The following is an 11,967-nucleotide window of genomic DNA, read 5'->3' as shown; positions in this document are numbered from 1 at the left end:
AAATAAATGTAAACATTTGGCTGGGGTTGGACGTGACATGAATTTTATTTTTATTTTGGATGATAAAGGTTTTCTTACGACTGAACAATAGTTTTAGGTATGTTTTGAAGAGGTCGAAGAAACGTCAAGGGAGAAAATCAAGAACAAGGAAAAAATTTATCAAGAAGAGAAAAAACGACATCCAATAGATGAAGAGAAAATGAAACTCTTATGTTTCAATAGAGGTACGGGAATAATTAGGGGTAATGAAGTAGGTGAAGTCGTTGAATTTTGCGAGTTTTCAACCACTGCTAGATGTAATTCCAAAAGCCGAACGAGAATGAATACCACACAGAAAAGTCAATGATCATATCGAAATCAAGGATGTGTTGCATGGGCACCGTATCATGTGTTAGAATAAGGACATGATTCGTTTCTTCTTGATTTTTATTGCAATTTTTGGTTTGAGATTCTTCCAATTTAAAATAATGCTTTTATTTTAACTTTTAGGATTTCAGGATGTCAAACTTGGGGATTACGAATTTAGGATTCTTCAATTGGGAAAGAACATGAGCAAATTGGAAAATAATAATTTAAGGGTTTTAATATATTTTTTCTGTATCGGGATAAAGTGGTCTCTTAGAGCATTTCTCGGTCGAACTCGCAAGCATTGCTATCTCAACCTTGTTTGTCAAGTTTAGTTGATCAAAACTATAGTCTTGATTTCTAATCTACCTATAGGAGTTTCAGACTAGGATAGATTGTATAGTTGAGCTTTAGACTTCACGGCGCTTACAACTGAAGACGAAGATCTAATGAAGAACTCGAAGGAACTTCATCAACAAAATTTATGTGGAGACTAAAACTTATCCATCCTCAGAAGTCTATTATATTCTTACTTATCTCCTATTGAGACAAAAGTCATATACGATATAGTCTTTCGTATCATACAAATTTGATATTTCGAGTTGAGTATAATTCGCTTATCTATTTCTCGAAATACGTGTTGGTAGCTTTTTGTCTTAGCTACGTTCAACATTATTCTTGATTTTATGTCAAAAGATGATCACGTGGAAATTGCCTTGAAACATCTTACATGATTTGTGTGAGACAGTCATTTGATGTCGACTTGGAAAGTTTCGTATTGATCATTCGATCACTTGAAAATTGCTTATTAGCTAATGGTGTATGTGAGACATCCATTGTCGTCTTCTAAAAATGTCGTCTTCTAAAAATGAGAAGAACCAAGGAGATCATAATGAGATATCCGTTGTCGTCTTCTAAAAATGTTTCAATGATTGAGATGTGAGTTAAAGAGCTAAAACCTATGTCCGGATACATTACGGTTTGTGTACTTAGTGTACGAACTGTTTTGATAGAATTCAGGACCGGATGTTTGCATATCCGTTCGCAAGCTTATTCAACTATTTAAGTCAGGGTACTTAAGTTTGCATACCAGTTCGAAAACTGATTTAACTGTTGAAGTTCGGGAACAAAGTTTGCGTACCCGTTCGCAAAAGGTTTCAACCGAGTTCGGTCCGGAGGTAAATTTTGCGTGCCCGTTCGCAAACTTAAGTGGTTGAAGTTCTTAAATCGGTAAATTATGATTTCGTACTCATGAACAAATACATTTATATAATAAGGAATGCAATCTTTGCAAACCGTGGCTTAAATTGATTCTTTCAAATCGATCCGATTTTGCTTCGATTCGTTCATATATATTACTATAATATAATGAACAATTGAACAACTCTATGAAGAACACAATTAGATCCTTTGATTATCTTTGATCATCATAGTTGATCTGGATGTGTTAGATGAATGTGAATTATACGAAAGTGTTCAAATGTTTGGTTAACTATTATTGAGCCAACCTCATGTACAAGTTTAGTTAAGGTTACCCATATCTAAATGAAATATATTTCATTTGTGTGTGACAAGCTAAGTCCATCTAACGGTGGAGAGATATTGCTTTGGTTTCAAGCAAAACTAAGCTTGTATATAAAATCAGTATTTCATCTAACGGTGAATAATGAATGCTTTGTTTCTAAGCTAACTAAGCAAACCCTGATTTGATAGTTATATAAAGGATAACTATAGCAACTGGGAAACCTAATCCCCACACCTCCTGTGTGATACTAGTTGCGTACTAGAGTCGATTCTCCTTTAACCTAGGTTTTTCCAAAACCGTGTAGGTTAACGACTTGAAGACTTCATTGGGGTTTTGAATCCAAATCCAACTATTTTCTCTGTAGTTGTGTATCCTGATATTACTTGTTCTATCGTATTGAGTACTATGTTCTCTAATATTGACTCGAGATTTATCTCCGATAGGTAAGATATAAAATGTAGTCACAAAGCTCTTTGTATCATTCTTTGTGATTCCACAATAACTTGTTCTACTACCATATAGTTAAGTTATTGTGAGGTGATTGACATTTCTAGGTTGTTCTTCGGGAATATAAGACCGGATTACCAATTGGTTCATGTGCACCTTGATTATTATCATAAGACGGAACAAAACTTCGTAGGTATTTTTGTGGGAGACAGATTTATCTATCTAAATAGACTTTTCTGTGGGAGACAGATTGGTTTATAAGTCTTCGACTTTGGATCGTACCAACTATTGGTTGTGTGTGAGATCAGCTAAGGGCATCAAGTGTGTAGAGTCCTGCAGCGATTCAGAGGCGTAAGGAACGTGATTGTACCTTGATCAGTGTGAGATTGGTCAGGGCTCAACTACATTCCAGTCTGAGGTTAATCTTGTAGTAGGCTAGTGTATGTAGCGGCTTAATACAGTGTGTGTTCAATCTGGACTAGGTCCCGGGGTTTTTCTGCATTTGCGGTTTCCTCGTTAACAAAATTTCTGGTGTCCGTGTTATTTCTTTTCCGCATTATATTTGTTCATATAATTGAAATTTCACAGGTTGTGCGTATTTCAATCAATTGGTAAATCCGACATTGCTTGTTGGATTGGAATTGATTGACGCTTGGATATTGGTCTTTGGTACCATCCAAGTTATTTCTCATATCGATCTGGCTCAAAGGTTTCTTTCTGTTCGATTGCATATTGATTTGAGAAATTAAGATATAACTCTTGAATACTTTTTCGTGATTGAGTATGACTGTCTAGTTGATTCTCTTGGAATTGTATTGGAGTTTTCCATATAGATTGCCGAACGAAAATATTTGGTGTGGTTGTTAGACCCCCGCTTTTTCGTGGTCAACATGGAAAATTTTAACATAGTTGTGAAGTACGATATATTCCTCCAGTGATATTTTAATTCGGGTTGCTTTAATAAGATTTCCCAATTATCCCATTATAATTCATTCAATTACCTTGAAAGGGTGCCGAATTGGACCCAAATATGCCATAAAAAGGACATTTTTACTTAAAAATTGTTTTCCTCACCCATGAAGAATGATAAATTGCATTACTTCACGCAAAAATTCTAAATAAACGAAATGTGCTCAGAATGAGCTTGGCGGGATTAAAACTATTTTTAAACACGCGAAACCAATAGTGTAAAAACAATGGTCGGATATGGCCCAAATATTAACTGTTCAACATTGATTTTTTGTACTCGTCTGCATTTTCTACTTAGTGGAGAACTATGGATCTTCATCTCCCTCGTTTACAATCCGTTCTAGTGATTTCTCCGGTACAAAACAACAACTGGTTCATCATCTTCAGTTTCTACATGTAATGTTAATGTTAGTAAATTCACCATTCAAGAGTCCAAATTTGTGTACCCCTTCTAAACTGGGGTGCAGATTTCGCCTTACATTATTGGTTGATAAATCAGCAAAATCGCTTCCGAAGTTTTATTTTATTTATTTATTTTTCTTATTTTTATTTTTGGAAAAGAAAGAAAAGAAATATTGCACGACGCTTGGTCTTAAATATTCTTATCTTCTCTGCAAAATACCATAATCTCATGTTAGTATCAGCAGGTAAACCTGAAGATACATAACCCAAATGTTGATCCAAACTTGATCAATAATTTTCGTCCTTAAAATCATAGGTTTAGTAATCCATTAACAAAAGCTGTTTTACAAAATGAATTGAAGATGATGAAGAATCAGAAGCAAAAACCAAATCATAAGAAACTAAAGAAGTAAGTCTCTGAATGGTTCAATAATGTTCTTCCCAATTAAAACTCTATAGAACGACAAATCAGATCTCTTTCACATTGGTATTTGGGTATAAATACATACGATATCACACTCTCGACAACCTTTTGATCATTGGGATAATTGTACGATATCACACTTTCAAATCAAAAACCAAATGATAAGATACTCATCCAATCTTAATATTTCTTACATGTTATCCATAAGAAATATTATTTATAAAATCTCGGAATTTCCAATGTTAGTGGTAGAATTAGATTTCCAAAAGAACATTATCAATTGGATCAAGGAAAAAGTAAGATAAAGAATGGTATATGTCCTGGGATTTTTTTTCTCTAAGTTAGAAGTAGAAAAGAGGAATGTTCATCATGTCAATTTATATTTTTTGTTCGTCTGTTTCAAGAATTTCTGACTCTTTTAAGGGAGTCCTGTCATGATAGATATAAAGAGGCGTACTCAACTTTATTCACTTTTTTCCCCTTATACGAACAATTATGTTATATTGTTTTTTTTTCTTTCCCAATTATGAATTTGTGATCTTAAGAAGAAAAAATGATTTGCGGTTGCAGTGAAAACATAAGCAAAATGAACAACGAGAGAGATGAAATAACACGGCTTATGTGTCCTTCATCACAATCTTTGATCTCCTCATATATAATCTTCTTATTCTTTTTTGTTACTGGATGTATATTATTCATATGATCTCAACAACGCATGATGAAGATGAACTCAGAAATAAAGAAAGAACGAGAATGACGGTCACATAAGAGAGACAAAATTATTATTTGTTAAATTTTTAGAGTTTTAATCTTTTAATGAATTGGAATACCAAAACCGGTTTTCTAACAAAAAAGAAAATCCAATGGGAACGGCCAAATGTGCACCCCCTTGTAGAGAGGTGCACAAATTTGGAATAACCATTCAAGGAGGTGACATAAATTAATTTATAAATATATACATACGAATAACACAATTTCATTTATTTTTTGTAGTGCTGCCGAACACCAATGCAGGTTGTTTTAAGTGAAGGAATACCTCGGATTATCAGATTGTTGCATTGTTGATCATCCAAATTTCTAAAAACACGGTTGTTTGTTGCTTCACATAATGGTATTTTTAGGATGGTTTGGAAAATATAAATTCAAAATTTCCACACGTAATGCATTTATCTAACCGGGAAGTGAATGAAAAAAATTAACCGACCGGAGATTTCATTTTAAATCTCTAGAGGAGATAATTCAAATAAATTAGGAAAAAAGTGCACTATATAATCCAATAGATCATTTTACAAACCTTTCTTAAAAGTAGACTTAAACCCTACCTTTTTAAATTTAGCTAAACCCTACTTTATTATTCTTTTTCAATGTTTTCCCCTAATGAGACTTGGTGGAATCCAACCTTCCCACACCCGAACAACTGCAAAAATCAAGTCTCAAAGTAAGTATGGGTTCCAAAACATAGCCATACTCACCATTTCCAAACTAGGATTCCAAAATAGGCAAAAAAAAGGGGTGCCTTGGTAGGTTCCTAGCCATGTAGTGACCATGCAGAGAAATAAAAAAAGCAAAAAACAAATACGTAGAATGATACGTATAATTATACGGTAATAAAAAAAGATAAGAATAATAATGGTAAAAAAAGAAAAAAAAAATATTCGCCGGCTGAAATGTTCTTTGCAGCTTCAGAAAAAGCAGCAACAAAACTCTTCGACTCCTCCTCTTGCACTTTTACAGAAAACACAGACCAGTGAGAGAAAGTTGAGTTTAAGTCTGTGAGTAGATTATTATTATTATCCTCCTCCTCCCAAAGAAGAAGAAGAAGAAGAAGAAGAAGAAGAAAGGAAATCGTAAAAACCCCTTGCTTTTGTGCTCCACCATTCTCTTTCTGTTTTTATAGATTTAATCTTTTATATAATCATCATCTTTGTCTTTCTCTTCTCTTTTCTCGGAGTTGTCTGTTGTTAGTTTTAGTTTTGCCCTAGATCTCGACTACCCCAAATCTCTACTCTTTTTAATCAAATCCAAATCAAATCAGTCAATCAATCATCACCTTAATTCCCCAGCCAATCTCTGGATTAGATCTCTCCGAGATTCATTCAACTCTTTGTTTGAAGACGGACAGACACAGATCTTTTTTCTCTGTAGCTCCTCCATCTTTCCAGGTTACTACTTCTTTCCCTTTGTGTTTAATTTCACTATACATACATATATTAGTTTGTTTGGTTATTGGTGTTGTTTTGCTTTTATTTGATCGATTTCGTCATTGTTACAGTAAAATCTGTGAGTTAATTTGAATATTGGGGTTTTAATGACAAATTCAGAAAAAATATATCAATCTTAGCTGGAACAAACAACATGATTGGAATGTATATTGGAACTTTGGATTAGGGAGATGAGGATTCCAATTTGATTGGACATGATGAGGAAAATGCGGATAATAAAGTTTCAATTTGATTTCGCATTTGGATTGATTTCATGATTCTAATTTGAATTTGTGAGATTGATTTGTTTTAATGGTTGCAATTATGACGAATTGATACTTTGAATCTGGGTAATCATGGTGTTTCACAATAGATCTTTCGAGTACAGTATTTTTTTATTATTAAATTCGCTCAAGATCCATCTGTGTTTTTTTGTATCTGGTTACTCTTGACTGTGGATTTTTTAACAGGGTGGGGGCGATATTCAGGGGGGTGGTGTCCTTGCTGAAGAAGCCTAGTTGATAAGATGATTGGTGATTGCATCTGACTTGTCATATTGTGAGTTTTTGTATGGGCACAAAATCGTAGACAAAGGAAAACATAATACTATATACTACTCTGATGACATTGTTATAAACAAAACAATATATGAAGACATCACAGGCGTGGCAGCGTTTAGGCATTTCGAATCTACAGCACATTATGCCAGCGCCGCGCCACAGACCGCCTATAAAGGGGCCAGTTTGGATCCTTGCATTGATTTCTTTGATTAGCGTCTTGCTAATTGGTGCTTATATCTATCCTCCAAGAGGATATTCATCTTGTTATGTCTTCTCTGGAGTAGGCTGTAAATCTATCTCCGAGTGGCTACCACCTACTCCTACCAGGGAATACAGTGATGCTGAGATCGCAGCTCGTGGTGTCATTAGAGATATCTTGCTCACACCTCCTATTCAAACAAAGTCACCTAAAATCGCCTTCATGTTCTTGACTCCCGGCACATTACCTTTTGAAAAGCTATGGGATAAGTTCTTCGATGTAAGTTTCTTCATAATTAGCCTCTTAATGAGTGTTTTTTTATTCTTTTCATCCCCCATATCTGGATCCAAACACTTGTTCTGCATGATTTCCTAGATCCTGCTAGAGGTAGGAAAATTTTGTGCCACATGATGCACTAAATTTGAATAAGCATATCGATTCTTAACTTCAGTGAATATTTGGCATGAGTTTTTATTGGTCTCTGGTTTTATGATTTGATCTTTAGGGCGCAGTAGAAGTATTTCGTTGAATATAGCTTCTGCTCCAAGAATTACGATTTCAATTTGGTCAGATATCTTAAAACCAAAAAAGAAAAATAAACAAATTAGTAAATCCTAGTAAACAAAGTAGTATCATTATGAGGCATTCAGGCTCCTTTTTGCTAGATGTATATAACTCACGCAAGAGCACTTGTAGTTGGACAATAGTGAAGGAAAATTAAGTAATGCAGTTGATTGCTTACTCAATCAGCAGCCAGTAAGGCATAGCATGGTCCTAAGGATTCTACTATACTTGCCGACTTGAACGCTAGGTCTGACATTTGGTGATATCCACATAGTATAGTTTATGCAACTTGATAACTTATATATACACATTACAATTCCCAAAATCGTCATCATATGAGTGAGCGTTAATCTATAGCAATAACCATGATGGCTCAGAATGAGAAACACAGTATCCAGTTATCTAATAATTCATTGGTCGCCTACACTCTTTAAGTTGACAAAAGGATAAAACTGATTGAGCACTACCTTGATATTAGCGAAAATATGACTGCTAATCCAAGGATGGTTTTGAATGAGGAATGGTGCAGAGAGTTCCCAAGAGGAACGAAGGGGTTGCTTAAACTAACAGATATATGATCCACAGAGTTGGCAATTTGTAGTAGTTTTAGCAATTGAGCAGCCAAATTTTCAGTTGGTTGGGTTTACTATCTTATGGGAACAGAGTCAACAGACTTGATATGTTTCTCGCATATGACCAGCTTCTACCTCTATAACTATTGCACACTGTAAATCTCGCTTTATCTCTATCATATGAGTTTTATTGAGCTCATGGAGCATTAGTTGTTTAATAGTTGGTTGTTTTATTGCACAAGTCCAGCTCAAAATTTGGTATTGTCTTCTTTGGTAGGGGCACGAAGGCAGATTTTCTGTCTATGTACATGCATCTAGGGAAAGACCGGTACATTTGAGCCGTTACTTCGTCAACAGAGACATCCACAGTGAGAAGGTACTTGAAACACTCTGCTATTGAGTGCATTTAGGTTCTGTCGTTGCTCATCCATGCTATGGAATAAATCCTGAGTTCTCATTCATTATAGAATAAAATCATTTGCAGGTGGTATGGGGAAAAATTTCTATGGTTGATGCGGAGAAGAGACTTCTGGGATTGGCTTTCCAAGACCCTGATAATCAGCATTTTGTACTTCTCTCAGACAGGTGATTGTCTTTTAAAGTCACTTACGGCCATCTTGATTTTCTGTCACCATAATGTTTCTAATACTTTTTCTTCTTGCTTTTCAGTTGTGTTCCACTTCATAATTTCGATTATGTCTATAACTATTTGATGGATACAAATGTCAGCTTTATTGATCGGTAAGCTAACTTTAGAAATTTAGTAAACTCTTTTACATTCCATTTTTGAGCGTATGCTGCTGAGGTTGAAAGTAGGTCTTAACCATTTTTTCCCTCTTCTGATATTTGTACTAATGAGAGTTCTATTTTTGTGTTTTTCCATATTCAGCTTTGAAGATCCCGGACCTCATGGATCCGGCAGGTATTCAGAGCATATGTTACCTGAAGTTGACTATAAGGACTTCATGAAAGGTGCTCAGGTAATTGACCAAATGATTAGTAACTTATTGATGTGAAGAGGTTCTCGGATATGCATTCAACACACAAGTTTGTTGGTTATTAAATTAATGCTTTGGGTAAAATCATATTATCATGCCACAATCTAGCTTCCAATGCAGGAAACATGTTGGGCATGAAATATATATGCAGTGGTATTTAATCATAAATTTATTACAGTGGTTCACAATGAAGCGGCAGCATGCCATGATAGTCTTAGCAGATAGTCTTTACTACACGAAGTTCAAGCTTTACTGCAAGGTGATTTATTTACCGTTTTTTTTGGTTAAAGACGTTGAATAAATTCTTCTCCTCCGACATTGTTTATTTACAACAGCAACAACTGATACTGACAGAGTACAATAATTTTTTTAGTTGCTCTACTGATGGTTATATGCTGATTTCTTACAGCCAGGTATGGAGGGGAAGAATTGCTATTCTGACGAGCATTACTTGCCGACATTCTTCTATGTTAGTGCATAATTATCCTAACCTAAAACCAACTGTTTTCTTGATAAAATCGTAAGTCTAAGATTTCGTGCAAAACTGATTTTTTTTTTCTTCTTATTTTTGTTTGGGTGTTTTTTAGATGATGGATCCTGGAGGCATAGCGAATTGGTCAGTGACACACGTCGATTGGTCTGAAGGGAAGTGGCATCCGAAAGCTTATCGAGCTCAGGATGTTACCTATGAGCTCCTGAAGAACATTACGGTACAAGCTACTTAAAGATTGTATTTAGACTGGCAAACATGTTGAATGTATCTCTAATGCTCTTTTGTCCTTCCTGAAACAGTCTATTGATCAGAGTTTTCATGTTACTAGTGATGAAAGAGTAAGTATATCTAATATCATCTATCCAAATTCTTTCTTTAGTGCGTTTTGTAGCTTGTGATTTTGATTTTCTTTTTCCCTTGTGTTCAATATAAGTATTCCATTGTTCATGCCAAATGTCAAAACATGTGCTAATTCTTATGTTCTTTATGTTTTGCAGAAGTTAGTGATGGAGAAAGATTGCTTGTGGAATGGGATGAAGCGGCCATGTTATTTATTTGCTAGAAAATTCTACCCGGAAACCCTGGAAAATCTGATGCATCATTTCTCCAACTACACAACAATTTGAGTTTACTGGTAGTGACATCATCCTACCGTTGATTATTAATTCTTTGGTCGGCCGAACAGCATTCGACCCTCTCACTTCACCACCTCGGCTTCTTTGTAGAAAATATTAGAACACTACCTGATAGCCAGATTTGATAGATTTTTGGCTCTGCAAAAAAAAAAAGTTTACCCTTACCGAAGAGACCAGGTTGTTGTTGGTTCTCTGAGTAGAAAAGAAAAGGTGATTTTTCTCATTGCAGAGCAAAACTAGTGATTCTTCTTGACTACAACATCTTGTGAGGAAGGATATGTCGGCACTTCACATCCCCAGTTTTCTTTGCTAATCTGTGTTGCTGCTTCCTCTTATAAAGGGACTATAGATATATCTGTTTCATCGCTTTTACCCTTTTTCTCTTTTTGCAATTAATGTGATTTTCTGATTTTGGAACAGAAAATTTTGATTTTTCTTTTTGTTATTCAAGTCCATTTTGTGATTTATGATTTTTGTAAAGCAAGAAAAATGTCAAAGTTGCAATTTCAAGACCCACATTTTGTTTCTTTTCTCTCTGTAATCTGTATTGTTTTTTTCTTTATACGTATGTATCAAGTTCATCTTGTCATACATGGGCTGTACAGTAAATTTAGTGGTCTGTGGGCTTCTATGTTCTTTTTGGGTATACGAGATCCCAAGGACGCTAAATACCTATTATCCACGGTCATCTTACCTCAGATGAATGGCTCGATGTAAAACTAAGTACTTACTACTTAGTACACTCTTCCTCTCTCTTCATCTCATCTTCGCATCGCTTCGCCTCTCTCTTCAGAGAAAATGAAAAACGGCATCATATGAATCAGAAATTTACCATCAAAACGGAAACTCGTCTCAACCTTACTACCTGTCACGCCTTCAAATTCTCCAAGCAATTTTTCGCGAAGGTATAACTCGGCAATATAATGGTTCAGTGATCTCTTATCACCCACTTGTATTTCAGCCTTATAAGATTGTACCAATACAATCAGCCAACTCTACTAAGAGTATGCAACGGAAGTCTTACTCAGATTTTCTCTACCAAACAATGTAGCCCATACTATAAAGAGGTTCTTGCCATGTTTATGCTTCACAGAATTGGGGGAGTATAATCAAATCAACAGAGAACCAAAGCCAAACATATAAGCCAACAACTCACTTTTATTAGCGTAAGGGGAAGATACAAAAAACGTCCAACCAATGGACTTACAAGCTTATTCTCTAAGCCTACAACAAACTCGCTCTCTACTGCAAATAGTTCCTCAACACTCGAACTACTGAACATCTTGATTTGTGTAGCTTCTCTGGCTATTTATAATACCAAGAAGCCAGGGCCAATCCGTATGCAACTCTGTTGCAAGCCCCATGAACAACCATCTGTCCATGGGCGCAGTTCCCTAACCGCCAGTTCCACCTTTTTAACTGCTAGCTTTAGTGTTGGCTTGCATAATGGCGCCACACCTGTCTTTAACGGTTAGGATATACCAAACACGGTTATAAAGCACTTTATAACCGCCTCTAACTTCCGCTCTTGCTCTGACATGTATGTGATGCACACACACTCGCAACTGACAGCTTGAATTCAAGTCCGACAATCATTATGTGTCACTGAACTTTGTCCCTGCCAATGTTCGAT

The 11,967-nt window shown here is 35.5% G+C and overlaps 1 protein-coding gene across 1 annotated transcript; it reads left to right on the top strand.

Annotated features, from left to right (window-relative positions):
• Positions 1-5,319: 5,319 nt before the first annotated feature.
• Positions 5,320-10,862, top strand: LOC113335310. Its single transcript, XM_026581406.1, has 11 exons — positions 5,320-6,274; positions 6,784-7,351; positions 8,486-8,584; positions 8,693-8,793; positions 8,878-8,949; positions 9,098-9,188; positions 9,385-9,465; positions 9,616-9,675; positions 9,794-9,916; positions 9,999-10,037; positions 10,197-10,862. The coding sequence occupies exons 2-11, from the start codon at positions 6,962-6,964 to the stop codon at positions 10,323-10,325; spliced, it is 1,185 nt and encodes a 394-aa protein (XP_026437191.1). The 5' UTR covers positions 5,320-6,274; positions 6,784-6,961; the 3' UTR covers positions 10,326-10,862.
• The last annotated feature ends 1,105 nt before the right edge of the window (positions 10,863-11,967 follow it).

Source organism: Papaver somniferum, unplaced genomic scaffold, assembly GCF_003573695.1.
Source record: "Papaver somniferum cultivar HN1 unplaced genomic scaffold, ASM357369v1 unplaced-scaffold_139, whole genome shotgun sequence".
In the NCBI taxonomy this organism is placed as follows: domain Eukaryota; kingdom Viridiplantae; phylum Streptophyta; class Magnoliopsida; order Ranunculales; family Papaveraceae; genus Papaver; species Papaver somniferum.
This window is presented reverse-complemented; position numbering and strand designations above follow the sequence as displayed.

What these genes read in the sequence shown, in the direction of transcription:
- LOC113335310 (XM_026581406.1), top strand. Translation starts at nt 6,962, where the DNA reads ATGAAGACATCACAGGCGTGGCAGCGTTTAGGCATTTCGAATCTACAG. An exon ending in TTTGTACTTCTCTCAGACAG is followed by an intron (nt 8,794 to 8,877) that starts GTGATTGTCTTT and finishes CTTGCTTTTCAG; the next exon opens with TTGTGTTCCACTTCATAATT. An exon ending in ACTTGCCGACATTCTTCTAT is followed by an intron (nt 9,676 to 9,793) that starts GTTAGTGCATAA and finishes GGTGTTTTTTAG; the next exon opens with ATGATGGATCCTGGAGGCAT.